The sequence below is a fragment of the Electrona antarctica genome (genome assembly GCF_951216825.1).
Source record: "Electrona antarctica genome assembly, chromosome: 2".
In the NCBI taxonomy this organism is placed as follows: Eukaryota; Metazoa; Chordata; class Actinopteri; order Myctophiformes; family Myctophidae; genus Electrona; species Electrona antarctica.
This window is the reverse complement of record NC_136807.1, coordinates 2,459,560-2,478,622: the sequence shown is the minus strand read 5'-3', so window position 1 is coordinate 2,478,622 and position 19,063 is coordinate 2,459,560. Positions and strand designations below refer to the sequence as shown.

Sequence of the window (19,063 nt, the reverse complement as noted above, 5' to 3'; positions counted from 1 at the left end):
AATTGATTGCATAGGGCCTAAATGGAAACAAGACCTCAAGGACTTTTTAATTTTTCTTTTTTTTTTACTATCCCTTCTGGAATAAGTGTTTGACTGTACTCGTTTTTTTACATTTATGTCTCAATGAATCAATCAATCCTGTCAATAGAGGCCTCCATTCTCCTGTTATTTTGTTTACTTCTCATTTTAAACCTTTTAACAAACCATTTATGTTGACTTTATTTGTATTATTTGCCACACTTAGAGGATGACATTACAGCATTGCGTATTATTTTTGCTGTTTTTATATAATGTTGCTGTATTGACGTTTGATTTGAATCTCTTGAGAGCGTAAAACGAAACCAAATGGACCCAGTGACATCACATCCTGTCCACATGATGTAGGAGATCCACATGGAAGCCCGGCCGTCATTAGACCTTGTGGTGGTGGTTCTGTTCCCGTTTGTTCCAGTGGTGAGTCCAGAGAGTCACCACTGTCTCCGTTTGTTCTAGTGGTGAGTCCAGAGAGTCACCACTGTCTCTGTTCTAGTGGTGAGTCCAGGGAGTCACCACTGTCTCTGTTCTAGTGGTGAGTCCAGAGAGTCACCACTGTCTCTGTTCTAGTGGTGAGTCCAGAGAGTCACCACTGTCTGTTTGTTCTAGTGGTGAGTCCAGAGAGTCACCACTGTCTCTGTTCTAGTGGTGAGTCCAGAGAGTCACCACTGTCTCTGTTCTAGTGGTGAGTCCAGAAAGTCACCACTGTCTCTGTTCTAGTGGTGAGTCCAGAGAGTCACCACTGTCTGTTTGTTCTAGTGGTGAGTGAGTCCAGAGAGTCACCACTGTCTCTGTTCTAGTGGTGAGTCCAGGGAGTCACCACTGTCTGTTTGTTCTAGTGGTGAGTCCAGAGAGTCACCACTGTCTCTGTTCTAGTGGTGAGTCCAGCGAGGCACCACTGTCTGTTTGTTCTAGTGGTGAGTCCAGAGAGTCACCACTGTCTCTGTTCTAGTGGTGAGTCCAGAGAGTCACCACTGTCTCTGTTCTAGTGGTGAGTCCAGAGAGTCACCACTGTCTCTGTTCTAGTGGTGAGTCCAGAGAGTCACTACTGTCTCTGTTCTAGTGGTGAGTCCAGAGAGTCACCAGTCTGTTTGTTCTAGTGGTGTGTCCGAGTCACCACTGTCTGTTTGTTCTAGTGGTGAGTCCAGAGTCACCACTGTCTCTGTTCTAGTGGTGAGTCCAGAGTCACCACTGTCTCTGTTCTAGTGGTGAGTCCAGAGAGTCACCACTGTCTCCGTTTGTTCTAGTGGTGAGTGAGTCCAGAGAGTCACCACTGTCTCTGTTCTAGTGGTGAGTCCAGAGAGTCACCACTGTCTCCGTTTGTTCTAGTGGTGAGTCCAGAGAGTCACCACTGTCTCCGTTTGTTCTAGTGGTGAGTCCAGAGAGTCACCACTGTCTCCGTTTGTTCTAGTGGTGAGTCCAGAGAGTCACCACTGTCTCCGTTTGTTCTAGTGGTGAGTCCAGAGAGTCACCACTGTCTCCGTTTGTTCTAGTGGTGAGTCCAGAGAGTCACCACTGTCTCCGTTTGTTCTAGTGGTGAGTCCAGAGAGTCACCACTGTCTCCGTTTGTTCTAGTGGTGAGTCCAGAGAGTCACCACTGTCTCCGTTTGTTCTAGTGGTGAGTCCAGAGAGTCACCACTGTCTCCGTTTGTTCTAGTGGTGAGTCCAGAGAGTCACCACTGTCTCTGTTCTAGTGGTGAGTCCAGAGAGTCACCACTGTCTCTGTTCTAGTGGTGAGTCCAGAGAGTCACCACTGTCTGTTTGTTCTAGTGGTGAGTCCAGAGTCACCACTGTCTCTGTTCTAGTGGTGAGTCCAGAGAGTCACCACTGTCTCTGTTCTAGTGGTGAGTCCAGAGAGTCACCACTGTCTCTGTTCTAGTGGTGAGTCCAGAGAGTCACCACTGTCTCTGTTCTAGTGGTGAGTCCAGAGAGTCACCACTGTCTGTTTGTTCTAGTGGTGAGTCCAGAGAGTCACCACTGTCTCTGTTCTAGTGGTGAGTCCAGAGAGTCACCACTGTCTCTGTTCTAGTGGTGAGTCCAGAGAGTCACCACTGTCTGTTTGTTCTAGTGGTGAGTCCAGAGAGTCACCACTGTCTCCGTTTGTTCTAGTGGTGAGTCCAGAGAGTCACCACTGTCTCCGTTTGTTCTAGTGGTGAGTCCAGAGAGTCACCACTGTCTCCGTTTGTTCTAGTGGTGAGTCCAGAGAGTCACCACTGTCTCTGTTCTAGTGGTGAGTCCAGAGAGTCACCACTGTCTCTGTTCTAGTGGTGAGTCCAGAGAGTCACCACTGTCTCTGTTCTAGTGGTGAGTCCAGAGAGTCACAACTGTCTCTGTTCTAGTGGTGAGTCCAGAGAGTCACCACTGTCTGTTTGTTCTAGTGGTGAGTCCAGAGAGTCACCACTGTCTCTGTTTGTTCTAGTGGTGAGTCCAGGGAGTCCCACCACCTCCCCAGCATCCACCTGTAGGCTGTTTCTAGATGCCTCCGAGGGGGGTCTTAATTCCGTTATTCTATTTGGCTTATAATTTAACTAAAATGTTAATGTTACAGGGAATGAATAGGGACAGAGCCCTGACACCAAACTATGCTTCATATAACTATGCTCAACAAATATATATATTCATTCTAAGAGTTGTCTGACTGAACTCGCTTTACAAAAACAGAAAAATAAAAACATTTAGTAAAAAAAACTAACTGAAAAGGTTAAAAACTATAGTTAAAAGATAAAAGGTATAATTTAATTACTGTAGGTGAGGAATGAGTCTGAAAAAGGTGGGTTTTGAGTGTGTGTGTGTTAGTGAATTATGCAGTCACGTCCAAATGAATACAGGTGCAAACTGGTCATCACCTTGATGGCTAATAATGTTATCTCTATTTTTATTAATAATAGGTACCAGGAAAAGACAAACACTAATGCAATAGAATTGATTCAAAATTCAAATACACATTGTGGGATGATCACCAGTGTTGATTTTGACAGGAAATTCTCATTTTAGTTTTGGTCATATTCTCTTGAATAGTTTTAATGTAGTCACCTGGAATGTGTTAGTGTTAGTCTAGTTTTAGTCGACTAAATATCATCAGACTAAAATGTATTTTGGCACAAAGCCCGTCATAACGATTGATTTTACACTTGCTGAAAATAGCCGATCTACAAGCTCACAACGCGTCACACTGCAACGTGTTGTGAGCTTGTAGATCTGCTATTTTCAGCATGTAACCAAGTGTAAAATGACTTATTGTCAAGCTATTTAGTGTATTTTGCAGTTTCCCTGCTTGAAAGGGATGGTACAGACCATAAGGAGATTTTAACTGGGTTTCACTCAAACAATGACCACACGGTTTCCTTCTTTTTACTCTTTACTTAGTTTTTGTAGTTGAGTACAGTTGTAGGGAATATGAGTAAGTCAGTCAGGTGAAAAACCTTAAAAGGAAAATAAAAAACTAATGTAAGTATAATGCACATTAAATCAATACACATCTGTTTTAGTAACACCTGTAAATATCATTCTTACTTAGTGTCTCTTTATCAATTCATTTTAAATCAATTCATTTTTACTCAATTCGTTTTTAAACATAATAATCTCATGAAATGTAAATTAAATAAACTGAATTAATTAGTATCATTAAAACATTTTATCAATCAATAATCAATTCAAATGTATTTTAAATCAAATAATCATGTTCATTGTTCATGTCCAATTGGCCATCATGTTTCCTTTGACTTCCAGTCATCACAGACAACAACAAACAATAACAAGTGTCCCAATAGTGTCCATGAACTGGCATGCAACCGGCATGATCTGTAAACAAATAAACAGTTCTCTCTCACCGGCTGTCTCTCCAGCTTTTATATGGCTGCACCGTTCTGCTCTGATGTTTCAGTGTGTTGCTCCTGTTTGGATCCACACTGTTGTTCCTCATGGAGGTTTGTGTAGGATTCCTCTTTCCTCCTCTCTTCCTGTGTTTGGTCAACGCCCTACTCTCAGGTGCAGTGAATGCACTGACGCTGATTAGTCAGGCAATTGTGGAGTGATTGAGTGACAATCAGCTGAGTGTCAGTGGCAATGAGTGACCCTTTGCTCTCCTTTTCTCCAAGTTGACTTCACACTTATACTGGATCTCTTCTCCACTAGTCCCTTCCTAACATTTAGTCTAGTTTTTATTTGTTGATGAAATTGTTAGTTTGTCATAATAGCTTAGTTTTCATTTAGTTTCCATTTAGTTTGCTGCAGTAAGTCGACAAACATTTGTTGTCATAGTATTAGTCGAGGAAATCAACACTGATGATCACAGAGAGTCAACTCTATCTACCATATACATACAGTAGGCCACATGAAAGGGCATGCTAAGTGCCTGAAAGCTTAGCAAACCAACATAACCTTTGTCTCAAATTGACCAGCACAACTATAATCCACAATGTTAGTAGGCCTAGTGTGTCCTTGCAACTTGCTTGGAAATGTGCATATTGCCAGCAGGCACGTGGCAGCAGCTAAGCCGGTGAGCCTGTGCATTTCATATTTAAGCCTAGAATCAAGCCATCCAGGATCCTGGTGACCCATGACCATAAAACCTTTGATTCTGTGAATAAATGAAAATGAAAACGCTAAACAAAGGATATTGACTAAATTACGATAGCCTACCATTTTTTTTTATTTTTTTTTTCTTTCCCCACAGAATCAAAGGTTTTATGGTCATGAATCACCAGGATCCCGGATGGATTGATTCTAGGCTTAGAATAATTTATATAAATATTTTAGTAAATATCTATGGGAAAAAATAATTGTGGAGTTTTCAGTAGGTCCAGAACCCACTACTATGCTCCATAGCTGTTTCATAGCTGCTACCCACTGTATTACACTATACCATGGCTCCCTCTAGTGACCGTTTATATTTAGTGCACACCGTACGCTCCAGCAGCGCTAGTGCGCATGTGCAAAACCCAGTGCGGCGGCTGCTACTAAAATCCACAGAACAACAATAAGAAGCAGTTTGTTAAAACAACATTATGGCGTCTGACTGTTGACACTTTGATATGCAGAGAAAACTAAAAGGTGTGGTTTGAAAACAGTGTGGTCGTTAAGCAGGAGGAGGACGTTTGTTTGTTAGCAGCTCAACCACTGAAAGAAACAGCTACAGGTAAAAAAGATGAACTGATTCACCACGTTGTGTTTTTACTACAGTTATATTTTTTATATTATTGACTCTTGAATCTTTTAACATGGAACATGACGAGTATGTCTCTAGACTGCATGGTCTAGAAGCAGCATTGCACTGGTATTGCATCGTGTTGAATCAACAATGTTGATGCCACTATTGTTATTAGGCTACTATATGTAACCATAACGTTACATGAGAGAGAGAGATAATTATTATTACTAATGTAACCATAACGTTACATCAGAGAGAGAGAGAGTGACAGAGAGTGTGTTTGTTATGACAGTCAAGTCAGTAGGGTAGGATTCTGCTAGCCCTAGAATGTCTCTGTTGTTACATACACTTGGTACAGTATTGCACATAACAGAGCCATAGAACAGTGTCCTTGACTTGCGGTTGCAGCAGCAGAACGGCATAAATGTGATAAATGCTCCGTTTGCACTCACCCATTCAATAATTCCAAATTGATTTTACACTTGCTGATAATAGCCGATCTACAAGCTCACAACGCGTCACACTGCAACGTGTTGTGAGCTTGTAGATCTGCTATTTTCAGCATGTAACCAAGTGTAAAATGACTTATATTGGATCTCTTGTCCACTAGTCCCTTCCTAACATTTTAGTCTAGTTTTTATGTGTTGATGAAATTGTCATATATTTAGTCTTAGTTTGTCATAATAGCTTAGTTTTCATTTAGTTTCCATTTAGTTTGCTGCAGTAAGTCGACAAACATTTGTTGTCATAGTATTAGTCGAGGAAATCAACACTGATGATCACAGAGAGTCAACTCTATCTACCATATACATACAGTAGGCCATGAAAGGGCATGCTAAGTGCCTGAAAGCTTAGCAAACCAACATAACCTTTGTCTCAAATTGACCAGCACAACTATAATCCACAATGTTAGTAGGCCTAGTGTGTCCTTGCTCCAACTTGCTTGGAAATGTGCATATTGCCAGCAGGCACGTGGCAGCAGCTAAGCCGGTGAGCCTGTGCATTTCATATTTAAGCCTAGAATCAAGCCATCCAGGATCCTGGTGACCCATGACCATAAAACCTTTGATTCTGTGAATAAATTAAAATGAAAACGCTAAACATAGATATTTACTAAATGTATGATACCATTTTAAATAATCACTTTTTTGTCTTTCCCCACATCAAAGGTTTTATGGCCATGAATCACCAGGATCCTGGATGGATTGATTCTAGGCTTAGAATAATTTATATCAATATTTTAGTAAATATCTATGGGAAAAATGAATTGGAGGTCCAGAACCCACTACTATGCTCCATAGCTGTTCCCCACTGTATTACACTGTACCATGGCTCCCTCTAGTGACCGTTTATATTTAGTGCACACCATACGCTCCAGCAGCGCTAGTGCGCATGTGCAAAACCCAGTGCGGCAGCTGCTACTAAAATCCACAGAACAACAATAAGACGTAGTTTGTTAAAACAACATTATGGCGTCTGACTGTTGACACTTTGATATGCAGAGAAAACTAAAAGGTGTGGTTTGAAAACAGTGTGGTCGTTAAGCAGGAGGAGCAGCTCAACCACTGAAAGAAACACAGCTGCAGGTAAAAGGATGAACTGATTCACCACGTTGTTTAACTTTTTACATTTATCTTTTATATTATTGACTCATCTTTTAACATGGAACATGACGAGTATGTCTCTAGTCTGGTCTAGAAGCAGCATTGCACTGGTATTGCATCTTGTTGAATCAACAATGTTGATTGATTGATTGATTGATTGATTGATTGATTGAAATATGTATTAACAGTTTGCAGAATTACAGTACATTTCAAGCACAAACTCAATACAAAGACTGTTAACTGTGAGTGGACGACCCAATTAAGCATTACACTTGTTTACAAGAGGGTCCACTATTATTATTACTATATGTAACCATGACGTTACATCAGAGAGAGAGAGAGAGTTAGTTATGACAGTCAAGTCAGTAGGGTAGGATTCTGCTAGCCCTAGACCAAGTGTATGTTACTTGGTACAGTATTCCACATAACAGAGCCATAGAACAGTGTCCTTGACTTGCGGTTGCAGCGGCAGAACGGAGGCATAAATGTGATAAATGCTCCGTTTGTAAGTGTACTCACCCATTCAATAATTCCAAAGACGTGGAGTGAGATATTGTCCTCTAGTTTCACATCCATGTGAAAGTTCTGGCACAAAACGTGTACTTAGTCAAATATCTCCACTTTTTCACGAGCTGCACCCGGACGGCATTCTCTCCAGGCGAGGTGCCCGGAATGACAGCTAGACTGAATTAATGAAAACGTCCTCTGATCATCACAAACGTCATCACCAATTGACCAGGGAAGCACAAATGTTTGGGTCACACAATTGGCAGGTGCATTGCGATAGGTGCTGGGTAATTAATCACATCACCTGCCAATTGTGTGCTACGAGGATACATTTTATAAAAGCACTAAGACTTGTTTACATCCATTTCAATTCATCAGAACATTTAAATATGTACAGATTTACTATTCTATGGGGGAAAAAAGAAGGAAATAATCATGCAGTTAAATGCCTCCGTGAAGTTGGCACCCCATGTGATGAAAACATGAATCAAAATGGTGTCATTCTTTAGTGCTGCATTTGTGACATAAATTGTATCATTTGTGCTGGTATCATTGAGATATTTTAACTAAGTTACATGTTTGCTGAGCCTTGCACCCCCCATATTTAGGTCCAAATTGAACAATACTATTCTTTTGTGTTTTTTGTTCTCTAATTTGTGCCGTTGAAACCAACAATTGTGCTATTTGGTATGTTTTATATAAATTGCTATGTTGTGTGTTACTAGGCATGTTAATGACTGTCAACATGGGGCTTGGCCAAGAGGGGGCACCACTGCACCAGTACACCTAACTAGAACAGGGTGATATATGTAGACAGTAGGAAACATAGCATAACTTAAAATATCTCAAAATTGATACCAGCACGATTATGAAATTTACCACACAATTCAGCACAAATTACTAAAGAATGACACCATTTTTGTCTCCACCAGGCTGAAGGCTTGTGGAGAGTATGTTTTGCACATTGTACGTGCATGCTTGCGTGCGTGCGTGCGCGTCCGTCTGTGTACAGCTAATCTCCGGCCGTCATCAACACAGACCTGTCCGCTTCCCCATATTCAATCCCCATTGGCTAAGATTGCCTTCCAAAGTTTGCAGGATTGGTCCGTTATGAACAAAATGCCTCAAATCATTTCAATCAGTGCAATTTGGGAGAAATTTTGCATGCGCATTCCCATTAGGTGGAGGAAGAAACCACTTGAAATCTCTATAGTCATGTGATCAAGACGGGTCTGTTTTATTTCTCATTGTGTATCGTGAATTCGTGATTGGCTAAGATTGACTTCCAAAGTTTTCAGGAGTGGCCTGTTTTGTACAAAATGCTGCAAAAACACAGTGTCTGATTGCGGTGAAACTGTGCACGCATATTCCCACTAGTTATAGAGCACCGAAGTCTGACGTCAATATCGGCAGAGGGCACTAAGTCCACGGGTTCATGTACTTTTAATTTGCGTTGTAATCTCCATAGGGGGATTTTAGATCACCTCATATAAGAACTGGCCGTTTCACTCATATGGACATGAAGAATCAACTGACTGAGAGAAAACGCTAATGTTACTGCTGCTGAATTAGTTCCATTTTCGCTAGAAACAGACTATCAAATGATCACAGAGGCAGTTTGCTTATTTTTGGACCACTATGCTTATATGAGACTGTAGTGCCCAAAGTCCTGTACTAAAAGGCACTGTGGTATACTGACGGCAAGGAGGTGTTCAGACGTGTGCTTGATAAACTGAAGTCCACTGTTCGTTGAATTCATAAAGAAACAATATTTATTTTCACAGCCGATCTGTCACCTCAGCATTCAATAAATACATAAACAATCAAACGTCCAGAATACAGACCACAGCTCCTGTTGCACAGTTAAAAACAGTGTGCCTCTGCCAATCAGTAACACCTGCTGCTTGATTGGGGACGCGTTAAATACACGCAGGCCATGCCCTGTGGTGACATCATCAAATCATCAATTAGTATAAACCCATAGACATCATATGGCTCTTACACCGGCCCCTAATTGCTACTGGCAGGAGACACTATAGACAGAGCAATTATTAAACGAAATGTACAAAGAGCCATAGAAAACAAAACACCAAACAAAATACAAAACACATTTTAGATAATAGGCTAAATCAGGCAAAGTGCATTCATTAAGAAAATCCAAATTTAAAAAATCATTTCATCTGTAGGTACTGACTTCACATACACACAAAGTTATATTTTGGGTCAGGTAGGCCTATTTAGTGGTCCAACTGTAAGTTCAACTTCAAACTGTCAGATGTAATTTTGGCAGTTGCCAGTTCATCAATTCAAGCCATGCAGGCTCCTCCCGTTTCTTTCCTTTCCATATGTAGTAAAATGTGGTATGCGGTGTCTGAACTATAAGTGCCCAATGCACCTGTCGCAGTTCTGGTTTAGGTGCCCTATGCACAAGCTACCGAAAATACAGGCCCCTCTCCAATAGAAAGACTGTCTCTCGGTGCCCCTTTCCCCCAGTCGTGGACATTGCTGCTCCAATGCAGGCCCACATGTAGGCTACAATACAAACAGGAACGATGCAGGGGTTGTTGATGTGTTGTAGTTCTAAAACTGAAAGCCTTGATGTGGACGGTGGCGTGGTGGATCCATTTGTGTCGGGCTGTCGACGGCCGCTGAACTGAACATACAATCAGTAACACCTGCTGCTTGATTGGGGACGCGTTAAATAGACGCAGGCAACCTTGGCCATGCCCTGTGGTGACATCATCAAATCATCAATTAGTATAAACCCATAGACATCATATGGCTCTTACAGAGACGATTTTAAGATGACCCCATGTTATTCACCATAGAGAAAAACCAGGGGATGAGCGAGTGACGTCAGGACTTAAGCGCTGTTAGTGCTAAGCTTATGTTTTCATCATATGGGGTGCCAACTTCACGGAGTCAGTTAAAGAAATTAATAAAGGGAAAAACATGTACAGTATGGAAACTAACCTTTTTACGAGGGGCCAGTTTTGAATCGCAGATGCCCGTAAGTGCTCTTTGAGAGCGGTTTTGAAGGAGTCTAGGGATTCACATTTCTTAATGTCGAACGACTATGTACAATATCTAATGTTTATTCTTATTTTTTTTCCTCCTACTTCTATATCCTACCTTATATATTATATTTAATGACTACTGCTCATATCTGCATTTACTTACTGTACTTATTAATGTATCACTTACTGACATGTTTGCACTCTGGTGAGATGCGGAAATACTTTTCACTGTACTGTACTGTACTGTACTGTACTGTACTTGTTCTGTACATTGACAATAAATTGAATCTTCTCTCATCTCAACTCCCCAGACTCATAAGAACTACAATACCCATGATGCATCACTCCCAGGTGAAGATGAACTCTCCAGACTCAGCCATGGACGTTCATATTAAACAGGAAGCTGAAGACGTTTCTATTAAACAGGAAGCTAAAGACGTTTCTATTAAACAGGAAGCTGAAGACGTTTCTATTAAACAGGAAGCTGAAGACATTTCTATTAAACAGGAAGCTAAAGACGTTTCTATTAAACAGGAAGCTGAAGACGTTTCTATTAAACAGGAAGCTAAAGACGTTTCTATTAAACAGGAAGCTGAAGACGTTTCTATTAAACAGGAAGCTAAAGACGTTTCTATTAAACAGGAAGCTGAAGACATTTCTATTAAACAGGAAGCTGAAGACATTTCTATTAAACAGGAACATGAAGACATTTCTATTAAACAGGAAGCTGAAGGCCACCCACACCTCAGTAAGTTTCATGTGCTCTTCCTTTCTCTTTGAAGGCTTTAGATTAAAAGGTGACATATACCGAGGTTGCCGAGATTGTTTAATTACCTTTGGAGCATACGCCAAAGTATTTGTGCCTTTGATCCATGAAAATCCCTGAGAAAATAGTTACATGGCTTGTTGTCGAACTGAAAAATATTCCACCGTCGCGATCCGGAACAACAAGCAGTGAGGGCTGCTTGTTGTTCACTTGCATTGATCTCGTTTTCCCAGAAGCCCTTGCAGCCCAGAGCACGGGTCGATTTCCGGTTTCGTCATCATAACGCGGCCTCGTCACCAGGTGACAAATCCGCTATTTATTTTTAATTATTAGAAAACGTACAATAACAATGGAAAAAAATACCAGGACACTCATATTATAGTCTGGTGGCTTGTGTCATTTCAAACCATATTGGAGAAGTGCAAATGGAATCATGGATTTTCTTTTTTGTCATACTCTTGAGTTTCCAAAATATGTATAATATCCCGACAATATCCCGATATGTAAATCCATCATTGGAATATCTGTCAAATTAAAATTTGAAAGATATTCTCTATTGTATTTAATATTTAATGTCCATATTACCGTAAACAAATCGTATTTTGATTTTCACAAATGCAATGTGAAAGACAACCGGACCGTATAAATTCACCATGTGATTTTCTTTACAATACAGTATTGTATTGACAGTATTGGCCTACTACATCCATAATTATTATGTAGTAGGTCTAAAACAGGTTTTTATGGTGTGTCTCCGTCTAGAAATGGGTCTGTGAGTCTGAACAATAGATACGTAGACCACCGATTGCTGATGTTTTGACAAATATTGTCAGAAATGTAAAAGTTTCCAAATCAAATTGAACATCTTAGTGGATAACATTTAAACAAAAAGCAAAGCAAAAATAAATAATGTTTTGATGGATAAATGCTGATGATAAATGCGGCTTTTTTTTAAAGCCGCGTCACACAGCATTTCCTGCCGTATCGATATGGTACGATACGATTATCGGCAAGGAATACGATAGGATTATTGCCACATGGATTAATTGAACCCACCGCTAGTCTGAACTGTGTGAGATAACACAGGTCTTTGAATGGCTTTTTCTCAGCTTCTTCATTTGAACCCCAGCATCCCTATATTGTGGGGCGAACATTTGCCTGAAATAGCTACAAGCTCACAGATGCATATCTTATATTATTAGTTAACTAAGAGTGTTTAACTTTCAAGTATTTGAAAGCTTAGTGTCTGCACTTACTTACTCTTTACAAAACTGAAACATTACCATTATGTGTGACACAATTTCTAGCAGGTGTGAAAAATACATCTGGCGCTGCTCACTACAGTAGTTTGTGAGATTTGATCACTACAGTAGTTTGTGAGATCCTCCCCAGACACACAGGCAGATAGACTCACAGTCTCATTTACAGACGTATAGAGCTACACTATGGAAATGTTTTTTGTAAAGCTATACCATCGATCCACATTTCAAGCTTTCATTGTCAGAAGTTATTCTGTTTCATAACGTCATGCACTGAGTGGCATGACTAATTTACTACCAAATCAGAGCTCAGATGTGAAAATCGTGTTTTTAATTTGTTTCAAAATTTCGTGATTCAATTAAAAAGAATGCTGTAACACTATTATTCATTTTGGGGCTAAAGTAACTACATATATTACTGCCAGTGTTTTTGGCAGCACATTTTGATTTTAGTTATAGTCTCTTGAATAGTTTATTTAGTTTTAGTCACATTTTAATCACCTGGAATGTTAGTCTAGTTTTAGTCGAATCTACAGTTGATAGTCGAACAAAATGTATTTCGGCGGGCCTTGATGCCGTCGTAATGACTGTTTTACGCGTTGTGTGCTTGTAGATCAGCTATTTTCAGCATGGAACTAGTTGTAAAATGACTTATACTGGATCTCTTGTTCACTAGTCCCTTCCTAACATTTTAGCAGGAGGGGCGAGCTCTAAGTGCGACCGCGACGGTAGCCACGGCATTTGTCAAATTCGTCGACGGTAATGAGCTTTCGTCACGCGCACGGGAGGTTCGTCGCTCATTTGGCGACCCTTTATAAGTCGTCGCGACGAAAGAAGCCATCGTCGTGACTTTTAACTAAATAGGTCGCCGACAAGTTCGCCCGCGACGTGTAGGCATGGTATTTGGCGGCTCGCCATGGCGTTTGGCCGAATTCGTCGACGGTCATGAGCTGTCGTCACGGCTTTCCAGCTAAAACGGCGACGTTTTAGGTTTCGTCGCTGGGCAATGGCGCACGAAGTTCGGCGAGGAGAACGGCCTCGGCCGCTTTCACCTCCTAATACTAAGATGGAACCCTTTTCTATAAGCTCCCTTGTTAGTCTAGTGGACTGTTACGCTGCCTTTCAGCCCATCGCTCATGGGTTCACACGTTCGTGCCCTGCTGCCAACACTATTTTTTACAACCGCAGACTTTTTTAATAGTTTTTGGATTAACGTTGGTGAGGCATACATTTTATACATGTTGTTTAATTAAAAATTAATCAATCAATCAATTATCAATCAAACAAGTTTTACAAGTCCCACTGACGTCATGTCCTCCCGTGCGTCATGGCGCGTGGGAGGCAATTTTTTTTTATTCCTAGGATAGGAAGGAGCGCTCGTTTTACCACGCCGGCCATGCGGGGCTACTACTAGTAGCCAAGGAAAGCACCGCCCGCGCGGGCAGAACCTCACCTTCTAATACGAAAAGAAAACCCCATTCTGTCAGCTGCCTCGCTAGCCTAGTGGATTACTACACCGACTTGTGATACCATGCTTCACCTGTTCGTGCCCCACTGCCGCCACCTCTTTTACTACCGCGGACTTTTTAATAGTTTTTGGATTAAGGTTGGCGAGGTTGTAAAGCTATGTGCTAAAGTCTACATACATATAATTGTTGTTTAATTATCAATTAATCAATCAATCAATTATCAACCTTCGGGCCCCGTTTGGCCGGGGAGTTCCACGGCCGCCTTCACCTTCTAATACTAACAGAGAACTCCATTATATCAGCTGCCTCGTTAGCCGAGTGGTCTGTTACGCCGCCTTTAAATCCATTGTTCATGGGTTCACCTGTTCGCGTCCCGCTGCCGATACTATTTATACAAGTCCCACTGGGTCCGTCGATTCCTATGCCGCCTTGTAATTTGGTCACCTGTTCGCGCCCCGCTGCAAACACTGTTTTCTTTTATTATTATTATTATTATAATAACCCGTTAAAACGATCTTTCCCGCGTCAATCGGTGGAGAAACGGCTGAGTTATGGTCTTTGTACCCCTCACCAACCTTAATCCAAAAACTATTAAAAAAAATGTGTCGGGAGCGGGGCGCGAACAGGTGACCAAATTCCAATGGTTTGGAAGTCGGCGTAGGAATCCTCTAGGCCAGCAAGGCAGCTGGCAGAATCGGGTTTTATTCTAGTATTAGAAGGTGAAGTTCTGCGTCCATGGGACTGGGAGGGAGCCAGAATAGGGTTCTCAGCTAGTATTAGAAAGACTCTCCCCGGCATGTAAAACCACCAAAAGCCACACTTCCCCCATTGCACACAGTCCGCCCCGCGAGTCGCGGCTCGGCGCGACGATAGCCGCGGGTCCCGACGAACGTCCCGCGAGTCGCGGCTCGGCGCGACGATAGTCGCAGGTCGCAGCGAAAGTCCTGCGAGTCGCGGCGAACGTCTCGCGACGTGACGATATTGATGACGTCGCGGAAGTCGTCGTCAGTCGAGGATGGAGCTCGCTGTCTCTCCATTTTAGTCTAGTTTTTATTTGTTGACAAAATTGTCAGTATATGTAGTTTTAGTCATCATAGCTTAGTTTATTTAGTTTCCATTTAGTTTTTGTCAGTGAAAAGGTAGTCGACGAACATTTTTCGTGTTAGCATTAGTCGACGAAAACAAAACTGATTACTTCAAATTATTATTTTGTTGCGTATTTGTATGCGTATTTTGCTAAAATCTTGCTAAACGGTTTAGTCAATCTTATCTAGTTAGGTAACAATGAATTTTGTACATGGAACATGGAAGAAGAATGGATTTACATTTTCGGAATCCAGTGTTGACTATCATGTTATGTTTCTGCTCCTACCTAGACATCATGCACATGGTTGTGTGTAAAGAGGAGGTTTCCCCTAAACAGGAGAGGAGCCCCAGTCTGCTCCACACATTAAAGATGAACAGGAGGAGCTTAAAGAGGAACAAGAGGAACTACCTCAAAGACCAGAGGAACCTGTTGGGTCAACGTTGACATTACTAGCAGTGAAAGGTGAAGAAGAAAATGATGATAATGAAGGAGAAGACATCTCTTCCCACTGCTCTGAAGTTGAACTTGAATCTGACACTGAAGTCACTGAAGACAGTGATGATTGGAAGGAGACCAGTGAAGACGATGAGGACGAAAGTCGTGACAAGAGTTTCAGTGAGTCAGCTCCCTTGAAGACACGCCAGCGTGTCCACACTGGAGAAAAACCTTTCGAATGTAAACATTGTATCAAGAGTTTCAGTGTGTCAGGTGGACTGAAAACACACCTTCGTGTCCACACTGGAGAAAAACCTTTCCAATGTAAACATTGTAACAAGAGTTTCAGGCAGTCAGGTCATCTGAAGACACACCTTCTTGTCCACACTGGAGAAAAACCTTTCCAATGTAAACATTGTAACAAGAGTTTCACTGATTCAGGTTCCCTGAAAATACACCAGAGTGTCCACACTGGAGAAAAACCTTTCCAATGTAAACATTGTAACAAGAGTTTCAGTGTGTCAGGTCACCTGAAGACACACCTTCGTGTCCACACTGGAGAAAAACCTTTTCACTGTAAACATTGTAACAAGAGTTTCAGACTTGCGGGTGGACTGAAAACACACCAGTATGTCCACACTGGAGAAAAACCTTTCCGCTGTAAACATTGTAACAAGAGTTTCAGTAGCTCAGGTCACCTGAAGAGACACCAGCGTGTTCACACTGGAGAAAAACCTTTTCACTGTAAACATTGTAACAAGAGTTTCAGGCTTGCGGGTGAACTGAAAACACACCAGTATGTCCACACTGGAGAAAAACCTTTCCGCTGTAAACATTGTAACAAGATTTTCAGTAGGTCAGGTAACCTGAAAACACACCTTCGTGTCCACACTGGAGAAAAACCTTTCCAATGTAAACATTGTAACAAGAGTTTCAGTAACTCAGGTCACCTGAAGAGACACCAGCGTGTTCACACTGGAGAAAAACCTTTCCAATGTAAACATTGTAACAAGAGTTTCAGTTGGTCAGGTTCCCTGAAAACACACCTTTGTGTCCACACTGAAGAAAAACCTTTCCAATGTAAACATTGTAACAATAGTTTCAGTGAGTCAGGTGGACTGAAAACACACCAGTATGTCCACACTGGAGAAAAACCTTTCCAATGTAAACATTGTAACAAGAGTTTCAGTGTGTCAGGTCACCTGAAGAGGCACCTTCGTGTCCACACTGGAGAAAAACCTTTCCAATGTAAACATTGTAACAAGAGTTTCAGGCAGTCAGGTCATCTGAAGACACACCTTCTTGTCCACACTGGAGAAAAACCTTTCCAATGTAAACATTGTAACAAGAGTTTCACTGAGTCAGGTTCCCTGAAAATACACCAGAGTGTCCACACTGGAGAAAAACCTTTCCAATGTAAACATTGTAACAAGAGTTTCAGTGTGTCAGGTCACCTGAAGAGGCACCTTCGTGTCCACACTGGAGAAAAACCTTTTCACTGTAAACATTGTAACAAGAGTTTCAGAGTGCCAGATCACCTGAAGAGGCACCAGAGTGTCCACACTGGAGAAAAAACCTTTCCAATGTAAACATTGTAACAAGAGTTTCAGTAGCTCAGGTCACCTGAAGAGACACCAGAGTGTTCACACTGGAGAAAAACCTTTCCAATGTAAACATTGTAACAAGAGTTACAAACAGTCCAGAGCACTGAAAGCACACCACCGTGTCCACAGTTCTCACAGGACAAAAAAACCCCCAACATAAATAAATGATGTCCTCTGTAAACAGTGTGACAAGTTTAAATAACTCGGGTCACTTGCTAAGACACCATGTTGCACTCACATCATGGAGTAAAAAAGACAGTTTCCACTATAAATGAGCTCATTGGGAGGATCAGATTAAACAGCTGTATGTACGTAGGGAGGTCGATAGACGAGGACAATATTATGGATTATTAATTATACTGCTCCTATATTTCAAAACAAATATGGGTAAATTCTCCCTGTACAGCACGGCCACCCAGACGTGGAATGGCCTCACCCCCTTCCCTCAAAAAATGCATATCACTTACATCGTTTAGCACAGGCCTGAAATAGAGGGCAGCACGGGTCCACCCGGAACCGAACACCCGAGACCCGAACCGAGAACCGAGCCGGTTTGGGTCCAAAATATTGACTTGCCCCTCGGGCAGGGTATGGATCCACTCCAAATTGCCACGGGTCTGGGTCGGATCGTCTGAAATGCTGTTACCCGAAATAAACGTGAGGATCAGAGATTTATATATTAAACCCTTCAACTTTAAAAATAGGTTTCAAGAATAGACATGCGTGCGTTGTAATTACTACATTCTAAAGTCCATATTGTCTGTTGAGTCAACGAGGGCTGGGTCTCGTCATGCACCTCGACATGAGCGAGAGCGCTCTCTCTCTCTCTCTCGCTCGCTCGCGTGCACACCCTGTCTGGCTTATTAGCCAGGCTAATGTGGGACTAACCTCGCGTCACCACTGGCTTTCCACCTCGGAGGAAAAATGTGGGACAGTTTTGTTGTGATCGTCAACAGCTCTGGTAAGAATGTCGGTGCGCAAAAATGCACTATAGCCTATGCAACCCTCTGCTGCGCTGTCTCCGGATCGGTTTGGTTCTGATATCACCAGTCCCGTTTCGGACCGGGTCCAATTGTATGGACCCGTGCTGCCCTCTAGCCTGAATATCCACCTCTCAGCAGGCCCAAGGGAGAGGAAATGATCACTTCTCCCTTAAACAGCTGATCACCCCCTTCCTTTTCCACCACTCTGTACATACAGTGTTTGATTTTCCTGTAATGTTGTTGTTGTTGATGTTGATGATATTGGATCGCTAGCCCCTCCTATGCCCAGCTTTGGCTGTTTGTGTGAACACATAACAATGATTTGATTGGCTGATCACCCCATCGCGATGATTTGATTGGCTGATGTAGGCCTACATATTGAGGATAAAAAGTGAGGGCAGAAAACTGACGCCAACAGTGGTCGGAATGATATTTGTGATGATTTGATTGGCTGAGCATGGAATGGGATGTATGATAATGATTAATTATAAGAGCGCCCCTCTCTTCACCCAAGTGTGATTTTTGTTATTCATGTCTATGAATTGATTGCATAGGGCCTACATGGAAACAAGACCTCAAGGACTTTTTAATTTCTTTCTTTTTTTTACTATCCCTTCTGGAATAAGTGTTTGACTGTACTCTGTTGTTTTTACATTTATGTCTAAATAAATAAATCAATGAATCAATCAATCCTGTCAATAGAGGCCTCCATTCTCCTGTTATTTTGTTTACTTCTCATTTTAAACCCTTTAACAAACCATTTATGTTGACTATTTGTATTATTTGCTAGACTTAGAGGATGACATTACTGCATTGCATATTATTTTTGCTGTTTTTTATAGAATGTTACTGTGTTGATGTTTGATTTGAATCTCTTGAGAGCGTAAAACGAAACCAAATGGACCCAGTGACATCACATCCTGTCCACATGATGTAGGAGATCCACATGGAAGCCTGGCCGTCATTAGACCTTGTGGTTGTTGTACGGATATAACTAAACTTTGCTGTTTCATAGCTTTGCTTAATTACTGATTCAAACCCTCCGCAAAGGGGTTATAACAAACAGGTCTGGTAACTGTGATTTAACACACACCAATTGTAACATTTATATTACTCAAACATACATAGCCTCGACGTTGCAATAATGCCC

General features: G+C 41.7%; 1 protein-coding gene across 1 annotated transcript; it reads left to right on the top strand.

Annotated features, from left to right (window-relative positions):
• Positions 1 to 5,017: 5,017 nt before the first annotated feature.
• LOC306936377 (uncharacterized protein) lies at positions 5,018 to 17,614 on the top strand. The gene is made up of 3 exons (XM_079519868.1): positions 5,018 to 5,170; positions 10,622 to 11,058; positions 15,181 to 17,614. Exons 2-3 carry the CDS (start codon positions 10,644 to 10,646, stop codon positions 15,333 to 15,335), a joined length of 570 nt encoding a protein of 189 aa, XP_079375994.1. The 5' UTR covers positions 5,018 to 5,170; positions 10,622 to 10,643; the 3' UTR covers positions 15,336 to 17,614.
• The last annotated feature ends 1,449 nt before the right edge of the window (positions 17,615 to 19,063 follow it).

Bases quoted from the DNA above. Each gene is read 5' to 3' on its own strand.
- LOC306936377 (XM_079519868.1), top strand. From the start codon at position 10,644: ATGATGCATCACTCCCAGGTGAAGATGAACTCTCCAGACTCAGCCATG. The intron at 11,059-15,180 runs GTAAGTTTCATG...GCTCCTACCTAG, and splicing joins TGAAGGCCACCCACACCTCA to ACATCATGCACATGGTTGTG.